Source organism: Trichechus manatus, unplaced genomic scaffold (genome assembly GCF_000243295.1).
Source record: "Trichechus manatus latirostris isolate Lorelei unplaced genomic scaffold, TriManLat1.0 scaffold00002, whole genome shotgun sequence".
In the NCBI taxonomy this organism is placed as follows: domain Eukaryota; kingdom Metazoa; phylum Chordata; class Mammalia; order Sirenia; family Trichechidae; genus Trichechus; species Trichechus manatus.
This window is the reverse complement of record NW_004443938.1, coordinates 17,038,918-17,058,422: the sequence shown is the minus strand read 5'-3', so window position 1 is coordinate 17,058,422 and position 19,505 is coordinate 17,038,918. Positions and strand designations below refer to the sequence as shown.

Sequence of the window (19,505 nt, the reverse complement as noted above, 5' to 3'; positions counted from 1 at the left end):
AAAATCAGGAAAGGTGTGTGTCAGGGTTGTATCCTTTCACCATACTTATTCAATCTGTATGCTGAGCAAATAATCTGAGAAGCTGGACTATATGATGAAGAACACGGCATCAAGATTGGAGGAAGTCTCATTAACAACCTGCAATATGCAGATGATACAACCTTGCTTGCTGAATGTGAAGAGGACTTGAAGCACTGATGAAGATCAAGGACTACAGCCTTCAGTATAGATTACACATCAACATAAAGAAAACAAAAATCCTCGCTACTGGACCAATAAGTAACATCCTGATAAACAGAGAAAATATTGAAGTTGTCAAGGATTTCATTTTATTTGGATCCACAATCATCACCCTTGGGAGCAGCAGTCAAGAAATCAAATGACACATTGCATTGGGCAAATTTGCTGCAAAAGACCTCTTTAAAGCGTTGAAAAGCAAAGATGTCACTTGGACGATTAAGGCGCACCTGACCCAAACCATGGTATTTTCTATCACCTCAAATGCATGGGAAGCTGGACTGAATAAGGAAGACTGAAGAAGAATTGATGCCTTTGGATTATGGTGTTGGCAAAGATATTGACTATACCATGGACTGCCAGATGGAACAAATCTTTCTTGTAAGTATAGCCGGAATGCTCCTTAGAAGCAAGACTGGAAAGACTTTGTCTCACATAGTTTGGACATGTTATCAGGAGCAACCAGTCCCTGGAGAAAGACGTCATGCTTGGTGAAGTAGTGGGTCAGTGAAAAAGAGGAAAACCCTTGATAAGATGGATTGACACAGTGGCTGCACCAATGGGCTCAAGCGTAACAACAATTGTGAGCATGGCATCAGACCCAGCAGTGTTTCATTTCGTTGTACATAGGCTCACTATGAGTAGGAACTTACTCCATGGCACCTAACACAACATTAGGCATATTATAGTTGTTTGTTGTTAGGTGCCATCGAAGCGGTTCCAACTCATAGCAACCCTATGTACGTAAGAATGAAACACTGCCTGGTCCTGCGCCATCCTCACAACTTTTGTTATGCTCGAGCCCATTGTTGCAGCCACTGTGTCAATCCGTCTTGTTGAGGGTCTTCCTCTTTTTCACTAACCCTCTACTTCACCGAGAATGTCTTTCTCCAGGGACTGGTCACTCCTGACAACATGTCCAAAGTATATGAGACAAAGTTTTGCCATCCTTGCTTCTAAGGAACATTCTGGTTCTACATCTTTCAAGACAGATTTGTTCATTCTTTTGGCAGTCATCGTTTATTCAATATCCTTTGCCAACACCATAGTTCAAAGGCGTCAATTCTTCTTTGATCTTCCTTATTCATTGTCCAGCTTTTGCATGCCTATAAAAACCCTAGGAAACAAGTAGAAATCAGTCATCTCTAGACATATTATCTCTATAATATGTACTTGTTTCCTAGGGTCTTTATAACAAAGTACCACAGAGACTGGTTTATAAGCATGGAAACGTATTGTTTCACTGTTCTAGAGGCTAGGAATTGTGTTCTCTTTTATTTGGCAGTTCGAATCCACCAGCCTCTCCTTGGAAACCCTATGGGGCAGATCTACTCTGTCCTATAGGGTTGCTATGATTCAGAATGGACTTGACTGCAACATGTTTGGTTTGGGTTTTTTTTTTTAAAGCTTTAGGGGATGATCCCTTCTTGTCTATTCCGGCTCCTAATAACCCCAAGGAATCTCTGGCTTGTAGCTGCAGCACAACTTCAGTTCTGCCTCCATTTTCACATGACCAGCTTCACTCTGTGTGTCTGTCTCTTTTCTCCTCTTTTGTAAGGCGCCACTCAGACTGGATTAAGGCCCACACCGCTCCAGTCTGACCTCATGTTAACTTAGCTGGTAATATCTTCCAGACCTTATTTCCAAACAGTTACTTCACAGGTACTAGGGGTTAGAACTACAACTTTTTTTTTTTTTTTTTTTTTTTTGGTGGGGTTAGGGTGGAAAACAATTTAATCCGTAACAATTTCTCTTCTGTCTTAGCTCTCTTTTCTTAATTTTTAATCTCTTTATTTCTGTGCCATGTGTATCCTGTATAAATTTTTCAAAACTCCTTCCAAATTACTAACACTCTATTTGAAAGTATCCAGTGTTGAATTTATGCTATCGAGTTTCTGGAAATCCTAGTGGTACAGCAGTTAAAAGGTATGGCTGCTAACCAAAAGGTTGGCAGTTCAAATCCACCAGCTGCTCCTTGGAAACCCTATGGGGCAGTTCTACTCTGTCCTATAGGGACACTGTGAGTTGGAATCAACTTGGTGGCAATGAGTTTGGTTTTTTTTTTTTTTTTTTTTGGTTATTGAGATTTTTATTAAAAGAATATATTTTCTTCTCTAATATTTCTAATTTTTTTTCAAAATCCACTTAAATTTTTTCATATATGCCTGATTTTGTTTCAAAAAAATTTTTTTAATTTTCACACTATAATTCTTGTGAGGATTTTAAAAATTAATTTAATCCAAGATGAATTTATCTTTTAATTTTTCTATAACCTGTCTTTCTCAGCATTAGATTTTTTAAATTTGTTTTGGAGTTTCAGTTTGAAGAACTGTTAATTGGAGGGATTCTGTCTGTGTGTGTGTGTGTGTGTGTGTGTGTGTGTGTGTCTTTCCCCTTCCCCTCCCCTCAGTGCTCATGGTTCCATCATTAGTGGTTTAGAAGTTGCCTCCATTTTATATAAAACCAGTCCTACAATCATGTCCTGCAGCAATCATGGAGAATATAGTACATCCCATTTCTGACCCAACTGGGGACCAGGTTCAGGTCCTGGTGTTGAGACGGTGTATGTGTCTCTTTTCTTCTTAAGCCCACAGTTGACTAAATCTATAATCCCCAGCACTAGTTTGGCAATCATTTTCTCTTTTTATCTTTAGCCGCTTTCACAAATTGGGGAACCTCTATTTTGCCACTGTCATCAACCAGTGAACCTAGCCCTCTGCATATTGAGTGGGGCATTTTTTTTACCCCCTTAAACTACTTCCTGCTTCCAGACCAGATGCCCATCTGGTCCATGGCTTCAGTCATGCTTGCTGCTTTTCATTTCTGATCTTTATGATCATGGTGTTTCTGAGCCTAGCTATGCCTTTTTGGTTTTATATGCTTCTCTTAGTCTATATTGCTCTATGTTTGGAGGAGAATGGAATGTCAAGGTGTGAACTCACAGGACCATCCTTAAATGGAAGTCAGTAATTTCATTTATAAGACTTTTTACTTATAGAATGCAAATGACATGCAAATACTTTCTCTTATTAATTAAGACTTATCTGTCCATTTCCTCTCCTAGCACCTTAAACTTTATTCTGCTGAAATGTTAGGCACTTACCCTTTAAGACCTAATTATTTTCTGCTTTGAATTTTTTTCATACCGTATGTTTTCATTAATGGAAGGATGCTTACTAATTAACCAAAAACCAAACCGGTCGCCATCGAAGTCAATTATGACTCATAGCAACCGTATAGGATAGAATAGAACTGCCTCATAGAGTTTCCAAGGAGCAGCTGGTGGATTCAAACTGCTGACCTTTTGGTTAGTAGCCATAGCTCTTAACCACTGGTATGTTTAAAATTTTGTTTGGTAATATGGATTTTGAGAAATATTATATAGGAATACATGGTTACCACCAAACTCTGAGGCTACTCTGGAGCCGTGATTGGTGGGCACCCATCTGTCCTACTGGACATGGGTGGTAAGATTAATTGCAGGGTGCCTTCCATTTGGTTACATTGAGCAACTCTGGTTTTCCAAATATGACATACACACACAAAAAAAATCAAACCTATGAGGGCCCTCTAACTATCACACAGGAAACCATAAATAGTCTGACAAGGCTTATCTAGCTGTACAAAAGCCAAAAGAGACAAAAGTGTTATCCAGTCACACTTCCTGTATGCACTACCTCACATTTAAGCCTGATACTCTAGCTATTTTGTGCCAACAAATGTTTCTTTCATTTTTCACCATTTCACAAGTCCCCACTGGAGGGCAGCAAATACTTCTAATGGGAAAAGTAGTGTCCCAAGAAACCGGAGAGGTGGAAAATGTGGGTGGGCAACCACAAACCCCACTGGGCACCAAAGAGTTAACAACTCTATACTTTGAATACTTTATTCTCTTCCCCCATTTTTGACCTGGTTAATACTTACTCAGAGTCCTTGAGTGGTATAAATGGTTAACATGCTTGGCTGCTAACCAAAGACTGGACGTTAGAGTCCACCTAGAGGCACCTGGGAAGAATGTCCTGGCAATCTACTTCCAAAAAATCAGCCATTGAAAACTCTATGGAGCACAGTTCTACTCTGACACACATGGTGTCGCCATGAGTCAGAGTTGACTTGATGACAATTGGTTACTTATTTATCCTTTAATACCCAGATCAAATGCCATCTCTACCATAAAGCCTTCTCTTACTTTAAAACGCAGTTAGTTCTTATAATAAACTCATATTCCTTCAGTATAATTTATTTACTAGTCATGTGATAATTGATTTATATTAACTATCTCCCAGAGATCTTCATGGTAGGTTCTATTTTTTATCCTCCTTTTTACAGATGAGGAACTTCAGTCTGCTGTGGTTAAGTAACTTTCCCAAGGATCATGCATAGCTAGTAGCAAAGCCAAGTCTGGGACCAAGGCCGTCAGACCTCAAAGTCTACGTATCTAACTATGTTACTCTGCTTCTTCTGTATTTCCATAATATTTTGCCCATGTCTCTGAAATGGATATATAATTTATCTGTTTATATATCTGTGTACTCCCATACATTGTGGTAACACTATTGATCCAATGGTCTCCTCCAGAATCTGCGAGTAATCTCAGATCATCCCTTTCTCCACCATACATAGTTACTCAATAATCACCCCTTTTCCTTCTTAATGTTTAACAAATCTCTCTTCCTTCCCCATCTCCACTATTGTTGCCCTGGTCAGATCCACTACAGTTTTCTCCAAACAATGACCATCTCATTCTTGGTATCCTCATCTTCAGTCTAGCCCCTCAACAAGCCATTCATACGCTACTGAAAGGCTACAATTCTGCTAAAACCTTCAATTACTGACCAAAACTTCAAGATAGAACTGATTTTCTTGAATATGTCATGCCTTCAAAATCTAGCACCTAGCACAAGGCCTAACACATAGTGAGGTCTCAATAAATATTTACTCAAAGATAACTATAACTTGTATCAATTTTTATCTCCTATGATACCTTACTAGTGACTGGGACACAGCACAGATACAACAAATTTCTAGAAAGCCATCTATGGTGGCTTAATTACTCTGAGCTACAAAATTCCTCCATTGATAAATAACATCAGCAGTGTTAAAGCAACATAACATTTGCTCTAATACTTTCTCCCCCCAAAAGTGGCCCATCATTGATACAATCTCCTGGGTTTGTCTGACATTAAATTTCAACCCAGCAGGCAATGCAAATATCCTAACCACAGTGTCAGAAGTAAATGTTCATTCACATTCATGGGACGTTTTTAATTAGCATGGAAACTGAGGAAAGAAACCATTATGCATAAATTTTGTTTCGGGAAAACGTTTTCACTTGACATTTTATTTTCAGGCAATATTCTAATGAAGGAATGTCATTTTAAAAATTCTTTAACAAACACTGTAATGAAGGCTTATCTAAGATAATTTTGACATTTCTTCCTCACAAGGGCCTGGAAAGAAGAAAGTTTAGGGGCTTTGGGTAAAAAAAATCATTTTTTTTTTTTTTAAAGAGATAGTCTGTCATTTTTCCTCTGAGCCTTGTTATCTTTAAAATAAGGTTGATTCCCTTTCTGAGCTAAAACATTCTGTTACTAAAATCAAAGACTACAGAACGTTCTAATCAAGTCTGTAGGGTTCATATATGCTAGTCATTATTTATTTACTTTTTTAGTTAGAAACTAATTTTAAAAAAAAAACTAAGCAATATAGTGATTTAGTGCATAATACACAAGGTCACTATGACTCGGAGCCAACTTGATGGCACCTAAAAGCAACAACTTTGCTATCATTGCAGTTTGATGCAAGAGAAAGCCTTATAAATATAAAGGACGCTACATAAATGGATTCTTAAAGATGTTTATGGATTGTATCAAATCTAGTAATAATGTTGAAAATTTCCCCCAAAGAGCTTAAAACCCAGATCCCAAAGGTAATTGTGTTAATTCTTCCTTTCTGGCCAATCTGGTAAATAATGGTTTTTGTTTGTTCTACAAATGGTTATTGCACAATTATTCTATGCCAAGGACCAAGGGTACAGTGACAAGCAAGCTCTCACACAGCTTACAGTCAAACATGGAAGAAAGACAATTAAACGAGGATAATGAGATCTGCACATAAGTGGTATACTGCTGTTAGTTGCCGTTGAATTGATTCTGACTCCTGGTGACTCCATGCGTGCAGAGTAGAAGTGCTCCATAGGATTTTCAAGGCTGTGAACTCTAGGAAGCAGATCACCAGCTCTGTCTTCCAAGGTGCCTCTCAGTGGGTTTGAACAGCAACGTTTGCTAGCAATCAAGCATGTAACCATTTGCACCACCCAGGGGCTCTTTGTAAGTGGTATAATGGGGTACAACAGCAGCACACAGGAGACGCAAGTTACACAGAATCGGGCAGTCAGGGAAGGCATCCCACAAGTTGATAAAAATGGACCGGAAAGACAAAGACGTGAGCACAACAGACTGTGACACAGGGATTCAGGTACGATCCAGTGGCATTCACCATGGAGCATGGGGGACAATGGCTGTGAAGGTTATCCTAAGGTTAATGGGAAGTCAGTGAGCCAATGTAAGCAGATGGATGATATGATGAGATGTGCATTTAAGAAAATTCACCCTGGCTGTGGAGTGACAAATGGGTTGGAGGGGGGCAAAAGCAGAGGCAAAGAGGCCAGCAAGAGCTGAAGGAATGGGCAAATGTGCTGTGAAGATGGAGAAATATCTAGGAGGTACCAGTTACCAGTTGCCCTCAAGCTGATTCCGACTCATGGCACCCCCATGTATGTCAGAGTAGAACTGTGCTCCATAGCGTTTTCAGTGACTGCTCTTTTGGAAGTAGATCACCAGACCTTTCTTCCAAGGCCACCTCTGGGTGGACTCAAACCCTTAACCTTTCAGTTAACAGCCGAGATCATTAACAGTATACCACCTCAAACTAAAAACCCATTGCTGTCGAGTCAATTCCAACTCATGGTGACCCTATAGGACAGAGTAGAACTGCCCCATAGAGTTTCCAAGGAATGGCTGGTGGATTCGATCAGCTGACCTTTTGGTTAGCAGCCGTAGCTCTTAACCACTATGCCACCAAGTCTTCCTACACCACCCAGGGAACCCTATTTAGGAGGTTTAACCAATAAAACTTGGTAAGCTAATACTTTTGGTTCCATATGAAGCTTTAGTCTTGAAAATTCTTCTGTTTACTTTAGAAGAGAGGGGAAAAAATACTATCAGTTAACAAACAATTCGGCTTAACAAGGAAGGACAATGCTATCCTATTGCAATACATGACAGAATTTTAAGTGCTTAGAATCTAGTTCCGTGAGTAGTTTTATTAGCATCATTACCATCCCAACCTCAATGATAACTATCAGACTAGGATTTACAAAAGCGTCTTCAAAGCATCTTTCTTCCCCGCCAGCTGATAAGCTCCTCATCTCTGTACCCAGCACTAAGCTCACTGCCTAGCATATATAGCTCAATAAATGTTAATTCGGTAGAAATGAAGTGTAATTCGGCATGTGATTAGGTCAAATGTGTCAAACCTACTGAAACTACCTAGCATAAAAATAGGTCTCCTGTGCTACATTGCATTTAGAGAACAAATGACAGCAGAAAATTGAACTAATTTTCTGAATGGAAAGATAAAGTAGGGTAACTGCTGAAAAGCAGCTAGAAGGAATATTTAAGAGAGATGTTAAGCAGCTGAGCCCAGGCACGGTTGGCTGTGAGATAAAAATAACGTAAATAGACAGACAAGGAGAAGAGAGTGGGGCTGATTAAGCCGAGGGGCACAGGATAGCTCCTGAAATGAGCAAGACCCATAAATAGAGATCCCGCAAATAAGAACAGAATTCCCTCGTACCCTGGTTCAACAGGCAGCCGGTCACATATTAGAGCTGCAGCGGGTTTCAACTGGAAGCTATACGAATAATATGTAAGTCATTTGACAATCTCATCTGCATCCTTTGTTCCAATACCCCAGATTATACTTTATTTTAGATGTGGAGATTTTAACTTGTCTAAAATGGCAGCTCAAGTTCTAGTTCCTGCTGAGTACAGTGCCTGATATGTGATAGAGTGAGATAGGAAATCAGTGAAAAGTAAATGAATGTTTGAATGAATGAATGAATTGGTTAGTTTAAAGTGCTTAGATACTGCCTTATTATCTTGTTTTCTATTTCTTCTTAAATCTTCCAATTGGAAGATTACATTTAATATACGAATCGAACATTGCGTTACCTGTCCTAAGGCTCCAACAATCCTATTTCTTCCTTTTTATTTCTTTGTTCCATATAACACACAAACACACATGTGCTTATCATCACACGCATTTTCTTTTTAAATTTTTTTCATAAACCTTGCATCACTGTGAACTTTAGCCTTCCTGACTCTATTTTTACAGATCTGTGATACCTATTTGCTTTTATCCTTGACCATATGATCCTCCTTTAACGTCCTGTACATACATCTGTATATCTATCTGATCTAAGCTCAAGTCCCCCATTGACGCCATATGTATTCCCTTAGTTGTTCCCCTTCTTTATCTTTCTTGTGGTCATTCGAATTTCTATTGTCAAACCACCTACCCATTCACGTCCAAGGGATCACAGCTATATTTTCTCAGTTTTAGACAATGAATTTCCTAGGGTATATAAACTAACTACAATTTGTGTTTTCTCTTTTAGTGTTATGCAGTCCTGTTTCCCAAAGTTTCCACCATTTCCTCATCACTAACAAGTCCTCCGTCCTTATTTAGAATTAGTACCAAAATTAAAGGGTTTGCATTGCCTTCTGTATTTCTGGGATGTGAAACTGTTAACAAGGCAAGCAGAAAATTTAGCAGCTGCCCCATTTTTTCATTAAGTGTCTTTTCCAGGAGCTGTCTAGTTAGCTTCATTTCTCCATCACTATTACTACCACCTACCTTGACATCCACATTCTAAATTGCATCAGGAAATCATTGTCCACGTTCTTTATTTAAGCAGGAAGTCGATACTATACTCTCCAGACACACCACTTCTGATTCTGCTTTTAGCTCTGCTCCAAAAACTCTCCCCTATGCTCCACCATGAAGACATTAGATTTGTAACAAGATGCATGCCATGAAATTCCACACTGCCCTGAGTCCCCTTCTATTAGAAATGTTATGCTACTAGTATCTTAATTTCTTCCTGCATAAGCTTCCGTGTCTATTTAATAGGGATAATAAATTTGCTCAAGTTACTTGCCTATTTTAGGCAAGCTAATGGCTATAAACTGGACAATGAATAAGGAAGATCAGATGCCTTTGAATTATGGTGTTGGCGAAGAAATAGTGAATATACCATGGGCTGCCAGAAGAACGAACAAATCTGTCTTGAAAGAAGTAACAGCCAGAATGCTTCTTGGAAGCAAGGATGGATATACCATGGACTTCCAGAAGAATGAACAAATCTGTCTTGAAAGAAGTACAGCCAGAATGCTTCTTGGAAGCAAGGATGGCATGACTTCGTCTCACGCACTTTGGACATGTTTTCGGAGGGGATTATTCCCTAGAGAAGGACATCATGCTTGATAGAGGGTCAGCGAAAGAGAGGAAGACCCTCAGTGAGATGGACTGACAGTGGCTGCAACAATGGGCTCAAACGTAGCAGCTATTGTGAGGATGGCGCAGGACCCGGCAGTGTTCTGTTCTGTTGTACACGGGGTCACAATAAGTTGGAACCGACTTGATGGCACCAAACAACAATGGCAATAAAATTGTTTTAAAAGAATAACAATTTCAGTATAATAAGTAACAGAATCTCTCCCATAGAGATTATGCTAGTACCAAAGGCAGCAGCTTCTCAAAATATAGAGATAGCATATGCACACATATTAAATCATGATTATGTTTCTTTATCTTAAATAAATGCTTAATGATTCTAAGTCCCTTGAAACCTAACAAAAGGATCATTTGATTCAATTGCGGTTAATGAAATGAAGGATACTAAATAGCTAGCCAAACTTAAAATCAGCTTGCGTATTATTTTATTTATTCATCAAAATGATAGTTAATCTTTAAAGCCTTGGGTACTTACAAGAGCATTGCCATCCATAGCCATGTATGATGTCAAATTGGTAGAAACAAAACCTAGAAGAGAAAAAGATTCTCAGTTAAATGTGGGATTACAGTATTCATAAAAGCTTATGTCGCTTTGAGAGAGAAAAAAGGCATTTCTATTTTGATTGATGACTTTCAAAATTTCACAATAAGAGCAATCCATTAAATGACTTTTATTCCAGTACTTAATAAGCCAGCTGTTTAAAACCGAGTTCATAAAATAAGCCAGAATTTCACATGCACATTCGTCAATATTCTTTCAATTCCACAGGCATAATGACATGTATATGATTTATATGCTTCATATTGTATGTGTACTCTTTAAATAATAAAAGTATTTCCTCCTTATGATGAACAGCACAAGATAATATTTCATCATTTACTATTATCCTCATGGTATTAACTAAACAAGTTTTAAAACGTAATAATTAATCACTCTGCCTTAGAAGTTCCAACCTTAATAAGATGAGTCTCTTTGGAGGTATCATACTTTGTAGTGGATTTTCTCAAAAATAAGACACCCCTTGGTTTCAAGGGAAGCAAATGAAAACAAAAGGGAAAAACATTCACATTTTCAGACTTTGACAAGCTAGAGACTTGAGCAACCACAAGCTACTGAAACCCAAAACAAAGCAGAGAGCCTTTTAAACTTTTCCCAGTGACACTTCAAATACAGATCCACACCCATTTGACTTTATTTCTTATATCAATGGTCCCCATATTTTGAAGAGTGGATATCCCTTTTAATGTCAAAAATGCCATGTTCATATTACACAGGTATGAATCAGACCTTTAATTATAAAATACCAAAAACAGAAACCACAATTTTAAAAAAAGTCTGATGAAGTTAACTTAGTAAATTTTAATACTTACTTATTTTTAAAAACCCTAAAGACTAAATTAAGAAGCAATTCACAAGCTGCTGAAATATTTGCTATATACATTTTTTCCTTTTTTTTTATTGTGTTGAAAATACACAACAAAACCGTCATCAATTCAACAATTTCCACATGTACAATTCAGTGACATTGATTACATTCTTCATGTTCTGCGACTTTTATCTCTGTCCTTTTCCAAATTATTCCACCACCGTTAAGGTAAACTCAGTGGGTTATAAGCATAACTTCCCCTTTCCCCCTCCCTCTTACCTCTAGTAACTGCTAGTAATCTTTGGTTTTTATATGTTTGCCTATTTCATATATGTGAGATCATAGAGTATTTGTCCTTTTGTGACTGACTTCACTTGGCATAATGTTTTCTAGGTTCATCCATGTTGTGGCATGCATCAGGACTTCATTTCTCTTTATGGCTAAGTAATATTCCACTGTATGCATATACCACATTTTGTTTAATCCATTCAACTGTTGATGGACATTTTAATTTTTTCCATCTTTTGGCTATGTTTGAAAGTGCTACAATAAACATTGGTGTACGGATTTCTACTTGAGTTCCTGCTTTCATTTCTTCTGAGTATATACTTAAGATTGAGATTGCTGGCTCTTATATTAGTTCTATGCTCATCTTTTTAAGGAATCACCAAACTGTTCTCCACAGTGGCTTCACCAATTTACATTCCCTCCAGCAGTGGGTGAGGGTTCCAGTTTCTCCACAACTTCGCCAACATCTGCTATTTTCTGTCTTTTTTTTTTTTAATCATTGCCATTCTAACGGGGGTGAGGTGGTATCACACTGTGGTTTTGATTTGCATCTCCCTAATGGCTAATGATCCCACACATCTGTCAGTTTGTCCTGCTGTGGGGGCTTGCATGTTGCTGTGATGCTGGAAGCTATGCTACCAGTATTCAATACCGGCAGGGTCACCCCTGGTGGACAGGTTTTAGCTGAGCTTCCAGACTAAGACAGACTAGGAAAAAGGGCCCGGCAGTCTACTTCTGAAAAGAATTAGCCAGTGAAAATGTTAAGAATAGCAGTGGAACATTGTCTGATATAGTGCCGGAAGATGAGCTCCTCAGGTTGGAAGGCACTCCAAAGATGACTGGGGAAGAGCTACCTCCTCAAAGTAGCATCAATCTTAGTGACATGGATGGAGTCAAGCTTTTGCGACCTTCATTTGCTGATGTGGCATGACCCAAAATGAGAAGAAACATATGCAAACTTCCATTAATAATCGGAACATGGAATGTACGGGGTACGAATCTAGGAATATCGGAAATCATCAAAAATGAAATGGAACGCATAAACATCGGTATCCTAGGCATTAGTTAGCTGAAATGGACTGGTATCGGCCATTTTGAATCAGAAAATCATAACGTCTACCATGCCAGGAATGACAAATTGAAGAGGAATGGTGCTGCATTCATCATCAAAAAGAACATTTCAAGATCTACCCTGAAATACGATGCTGTCAGTGATAGGATATTATCCATAAGCCTACAAGGAACACCAGTTAATATGACCATTATTTAAATTTACGTACCAACAACTAAGCCCAAAGATGAAGAAATTGAAGATTTTTACCAACTTCTGCAGTCTGAAATTGATCGAACATGCAATCAGGATGCATTGATAATTACTGGTGATTGGAATTTGAAAATTGGAAACAAGGAAGAAAGATCAGTAGTTGGAAAATACGGCCTTGGTGATAGAAAAAATACCAGATATCATATGATAGAATTTTGCAAGACCAACGACTTCTTCATTTACTTTCTTCAACAACATAAACAGCAACTATACATGTGGACCTCACCAGATGGAACACACAGGAATCAAATCGACTACATCTGTGGAAAGAGATAATAGAAAAGCTCAATATCATTAGTTAGAATAAGCTCAGAGGCCAACTCTGGAACAGACCATCAGTTGCTCATATGCAAGTTGAAGGTGAAGTTGAAGAAAATTAGAACAAGACCGTAAGAGCCAAAGTAAGACCTTGAGTATATCCCACCTGAATTTAGAGACCATCTCACAAACAGACTTGCTGCATTGAACACTAATGACCGAAGACCAGATGAGTTGTGAAATGACATCAAGGACATCATACATGAAGAAAGAAAGCAAGAGGTCATTAAAAAGACAGGAAAGAAATAAAAGACCAAAATGGATGTCAGAAGAGTCTCTGAAACTTGTTCTTGAACACAGAGTAGCTAAAGCGAATGAAATAAATGATGAAGTAAAACAGCTAAAAAGAAGATATCAAAGGGCGACTCGAAAAAACAAAGTATTATAATGACATGTGCAAAGGCCTGAGGTTAGAAACCCGATAGGGAGGAACACCTTCAGCATTTCTGAAGCTGAAAGAACTGAAGAAAAAATTCAAGCCTCAAATTGCAATACTGAAGGTTTCTACAGGCAAAATACTGAACAACACAGGAAGCATCAAAAGAAGATAGAAGGAATACACAGAAACACTGTACCAAAAAGAATGGTCGACATTCAATCATTTCAGGAGGTAGCATATCATCAAGAACTGATGATAGTAAAGGAAGAAGTCCAAACTGCACTGAAGACACAGGTGAACAACAAAGTTCCAGGAACTGACGAAATACCAATCGAGATGTTTCAACCAATGGTCGCAGAGCATGAAGTACGTACTCGTCTATGCCAAGAAATTTAGAAGACAGCTGCATGGCCACCCACTGAAAGAGATCCATATTTATGCCTATTCCAAAGAAAGGTGATCCAACCAAATGTGGAAATTAGCGAACAATATTATTACTATTACATACAAGTAAAATTTTGCTGAAGATGATTCAAAAGTGGTTGCAACAATACATTGACAAGGAATTGACAGAAATTCAAGCTGAATTAAGAGGACATGGAACCAGGGATATCATTGCTGATGTCAGATGGATCCTGACTGAAAGCAGAGAATACCAGAAATATGTTTACCTGTGTTTTATTGACTATGCAAAGGCATTCAACTGTATGGATCACAAAAAATTATGGATAACATTGTGAAGAATGGGAATTCCAGAACACTTAATTGTGCTCATGAGGAACCTGTACATAGATCAAGAGGCAGTCGTTCGAACAAAACAAGGGGATATTTAGTTGTTTAAAGTCAAAAAATTTGTGTGTCAAGGTTGTATAATTTCACCATACTTATTCAATCTGTATGCTGAGCAAATAATCTGAGAAGCTGAACTATATGAAGAACAGGGCATCAGGATTGAAGGAAGACTCATTAACAACCTGCATTAAGCAGATGGCACAACCTTGCTTGCTTAAAGTGAAGAGGACTTGATAAAGATCGAAGACTATAGCCTTCAGTATGGATTACACCTCAACATAAATAAAATGAAAAACCTCACAACTGGACCAATAAGCAGCATCATAATAAACAAAGAAAACACTGAAGTTGTCAAGGATTTCATTTAACTTGGATCCACAATGGGTGATGGACGCAGCAGTCAAGAAATCAAAGAACTCATTGCACGGGGCAAATGTCTGCAAAAGACCTCTTTAAAGTGTTAAAAAGCAAAGACGTTACTTTAAGGACTAAGGTGTGACTGACCCAAGCCATAGTGTTTTCAATTGCCTCATATGCATGCAAAAGCTGAACCATGAATAAGGAAGACAGAAGAAGAATTGATGCCTTTGAATTGTGGTGTTGGCAAAGAATATTGAATATACCATGGACTGCCAAAAGAACCAACAAATCTGTCACGGAAGAAGTACAGCCAGGATGCTTCTAAGAAGCAAGGATGGCAAGACTTCCTCTCACATACTTTGGACATGTTGTCAGGAGGGATCAGTCCCTGGAGAAGGACATCATGCTTGATAGAATAGAGGGTCATTGAAAAAGAGGAAGACCCTCAATGAGATGGATTGACACAGTGGCTGCAAAAATGGGCTCAAGCATAACAACGATCATGAGGATGACACAGGACCAGGCAGTGTTTCATTCTGTTGTACATGGGGTTGACCATGAGTCAGAACCAATTAGACAGCACCTAACAACAACAACAATGGCTAATGATGTTGAGCATCTTTTCATGTGCTTGTTGGACATTTCAATATCCTCTTTGGTAAAATGTCTGTTCAAATCCTCTGCCTGTTTTTGATTGGGTTGTTTGTCATTTTTGCTGTTAAGTTGTGGAAATTTTTTGTTTTGTTTTACATATTTTGAATATTAGACCCTTACTGAATATACATTTGTAAGAATTTTCTCAAAATCTTTAGATTCTTTGATGAGCAGAAGTATTTAATTTTTACAAGGTTTCATTTATCTATTTTGTCTTTTGCTGTTCATGCTTTTGTTGTCATATACGATAATCCATCCTTACAACCATGTCCCACAACTTCACTCCTAAATTTTCTTCTAAGAATTTTACAGTTTTAATTTTTACATTTAGGTCCTTGATTCATTTTGAATTGAGTTTTGTGTATAGTGTGACACATAAATCCTGATTCATTCTTTTGCATGTGAAAATCCAATTTTCCCAGCACAATTTGTTGAAGAGACTCTTCCATCCCCATTGAATGGACTTAGTACCCTTGTTGAAAAATAAATTGACTGTGGAGGTATGCAATTATTTTGTGGATCTCTATTCTATTCCATTGGTCTATATGTCTATTATTATACCAGTACCAAGCTGTTTTAATTACTATAGCTTTATAGTATGTTTTGAAATCAGGTCTGCAAAGAAGGCTGTTGGAATTTCAATGAGGATTGCATTAAATTATAGATTGCTTTGGATATTATTGACATTTTAACTATATTAAGTGTTATGGATTGAATTGTGTCCCCCCAGAATGTGTGTCAATTTAGCTAGGCCATAATTCCCAGTATTGTGTGATGGTTCACCATTTTGTATCTGATGCAATTTTCCTATGTGTTGTAAATCTTAATCTCTGCCTGTGGTTAATCAGGGAAGATTAGGTTATGTTAAAGAGGATTAGGGCGGGATGCAATACCCTTACTCAGGATCACAGCCCTGATCCAACGTAAGGGGAGTTTCCCTAGGGTGTAGCCTGCATCATCTTTTATCTTACAAGAGATAAAAAGAAAGAGAAGTGAGCAGAGCAGAGAGAGAAGGACCTCATATCACCAAAAAAGAAGCACCAGGAGTGGAGCACATCCTTTGCACTCAGGTTCCCTGTGCTGAGAAGCTCCTAGAACAGAGGAAGACTAATGACAAGGGTCTTCACCCAGAACTGACAGAGAAAGACTTCCCCAATTCCAACTCATAGCAATCCTGTAGGACAGAGTAGAACTGCCCCATAGGGTTTCCAAGGAGCAGCTGGTGGATTCGAACTGCCAAACATTTTTGGTTAGCAGCCTGAGCACTTAACAACTGCGCCACCAGGGCCCCTCCCTTAGAGCTGGCACCCAGAATTCAGATTTCTAGCCTCCTAGACTGTGAGAGAATAAATTTCTATTTATTAAAGCTATCCACTTGTGGTATTTCTGTTATAGCAACGCTAGATAATTAAGACATTAAGCCTTCTGATCTATGATCTCTACATACATTTAATATATAAGAATTATAATGTTGAGAGAGTTTTTATAAATAAAAAGAAAACAATAAGCAAATTAATGGAAAAATGAGTGAAAGAAAATCCAAAAAAAACTGAAACCAACAACACATCCATGACCATAGTTTAACTTCATTAGTAATAAAATAAATGCAAATAGAAACAACATGGTTCCACTCTTAATCTTCAAGATCGAGTAAAAAGAAAAAATCAAGTGATAAAAGGCAAGTTTGGTGGAGATGTATGGAAAAGAAAACTCTCATAGGTTGTTGTGATGTCAAATTATTACAGTCTTCCTGGAGGGCAATTTGTTAGGATGACAATGATTTGTTAGGATGATGATAATGACAATGATGACAATGATGATGGCAGCTTACTTCTGCTGTTGTTCTTGTTAGGTGCTGTCAAGTCGGTTCCTGCTGATAGCGACCCTATACACAACAGAACAAAACATTGCCTGGTCCTGCACCATCTTCATGATTGTTGTTATGTTTGAGCCCATTTTTGTAGCCACTGTAGCACGCCATCTCATTGACAATCTTCCTCTTTTTTGATGACCCTCTACTTTACCAAGCATGATGTGCTTCTCCAGGGACTGGTCCCTCCTGATAACATGTCCAAAGTATGTGAGACAAAGTCTCACCATTTTTGCTTCTCAGGAGCATTCTGGCTGTACTTCTTCTTTATAATGTGCCAGCAACTCTACCAAGGGCTACCATATGAAGCATGAAAAAAAGTTTCACAATATGTTGTTATTAAAAACGTAGGTTAAAATATGTACAGGATGATCCCATTAATTTCTTGTCATACAAAATATAGATTCACACACATACACACTCATACATCAATGCATCAGGAAAAGTCTGAAGAAATTTACAACAAAATGTGTACAGTGGTTATCTATGAGATTTGTAATAATCAGTAATTTATTTTTTATTCTGTATGTGTTTATTTTCTATAATAAGTATTTATTAGTAAAAGAAGTGTATTCATATATAATTCTATTTTTTTTGTTTTACTTTAGATGAAGGTTTACAGAACAAACTATAGCTTCTCATTAAACAGTACACATATTGTTTTATGACATTTGTTAGCAACCCCACGACATGTCAATGATCTCCCTTCTTGACCTTGGGTTCCCTATTATCAACTTTCCTGCCCCCTCCTGGCTTCTAGTCCTTGCCTTTTTATCTCTTTTTTTTTTTATGGGCCTGTCTAATCTTTGGCTAAAGGGCAAACCTCAGGAGTGATGTCATTACTGAGCTAAAAGGTTGTCCAGGGGCCATACTCTCAGGGTTTCTCCAGTCTCTGTCAGGTCAGTAAGTCTGATCTTTTTTTTGTGAGTTAAAATTTTGTTCTACATTTTTCTCCAGCTCTGTCCAGGACCCTCTCTCGTGATCTCTGTCAGAGCAGTGAGTGGTGGTAGCTGGGCACCATCTAGTTGTTCTGGACTCAGTCTGGTGGAGGCTGTGGTAGGTGTGGTCCATTAGTCCTTTGGACTAATCTTTCCCTTGAGTCTTTAGTTTTCTTCATTCTCCCTTGCTCCTGAAGGGGTGAGACCAGTGGAGTATCTTAGATGGCAGCTCACAGGCTTTCAAGACCCCAGACGCTACTCATCAAATTAGAATGTAGAACATTTTCTTTATAAACTGTTATGCCAGCTGAGCTAGATGTTCCCCAAGACCATGGTCCCCACAGCCTTCAGCCCAGTAATTTAGTCCATCAGGGAGTTTGGATGAGTCTATGGAGCTTCCATGACCTTGCCTTGCACAAGTTGTGCTGGCTTTCCCCGTATTGCATACTGTCTTACCCTTCACCAAAGTCACCACTTATCTATTGTCTATTTAGTGTCTTTCCATTGCCACCCCTCCCCTCCCTCATAACCATGAAAGTTTGTTGCTTTTTGTGTGTAATCCTTTTCATGAGTTTTTATAGTAGTGGTCTCATACAACATTTGTCTTTTTGTGGTTGACTTATTTCACTCAGCATAATGCCCTCCAGATTCATCCATGCTGCGAGATGCTTCGCAGATTCATCATTGTTCTTTATTGTTGCATAATACTCCACTGTGTGTATGTACCATAGTTTATCCATTCATCTGTTGATGGGCATCTAGGTTGTTTCCATCTTTTTGCTGTTGTGAACAATGCTGCAATGAACATGGGCGTGCATATGTCTATTAGTGTGATGGCTCTTATTTCTCTAGGATCATATGGTATTTCTACTTCTAGCCGTCTATGGAAGAGCCATATCGTTTTCCGAAGTTGCTGTACCATTTTGCATTCCCACCAGCAGTGCATAAGAGTTCCAATCTCCCCGTAGCCTCTCCAACATTTGTTATTTTCTCTTTTTTTGATTCATGCCAGTAATGCTGGGGTGAAATGGTATCTCATTGTGGTTTTGATTTGCATTTCTCTAATCGCTAGCATTTCTTCATGTGTCTGTTAGCCACATGAATGTCTTCTTTGGTGATGTGTCTGTTCATTTCCTTTGCCCATTTTTTAATGGGATTATTTGTCTTTTTGTTGTAGAGGTGTTGCATTTTACTGTAGATTAGATCTTTGTTGGAACTGTCATAGCCAAAAATTTTTTCCCAGTCTGTAGGTTCTCTTTTCACTCTTTAGGTGAAATCTTTCGATGTGCATAAGTGCTTAATTTTTAGAAGATTCTAGTTATCTAGCTTATCTACTGGAGTTTGTGTGTTGTTAGTTATGGTTTGTATCCTGTTAATGTCATGTATTAGGGCCTCTAGC

General features: G+C 38.3%; 1 protein-coding gene across 7 annotated transcripts in view; it reads right to left on the bottom strand.

Annotated features, from left to right (window-relative positions):
- Window positions 1-19,505, bottom strand: part of IPCEF1 (interaction protein for cytohesin exchange factors 1) — a 272,082-nt gene that overhangs the window by 115,661 nt on the left and 136,916 nt on the right. For all 7 annotated transcript variants that reach the window (XM_023728921.1, XM_023728923.1, XM_023728926.1 and 4 more), the window contains one exon: window positions 10,292-10,344. In XM_023728921.1, the coding sequence (XP_023584689.1) occupies window positions 10,292-10,344 (53 nt within the window). The remainder of the gene's footprint in view (window positions 1-10,291; window positions 10,345-19,505) is intronic.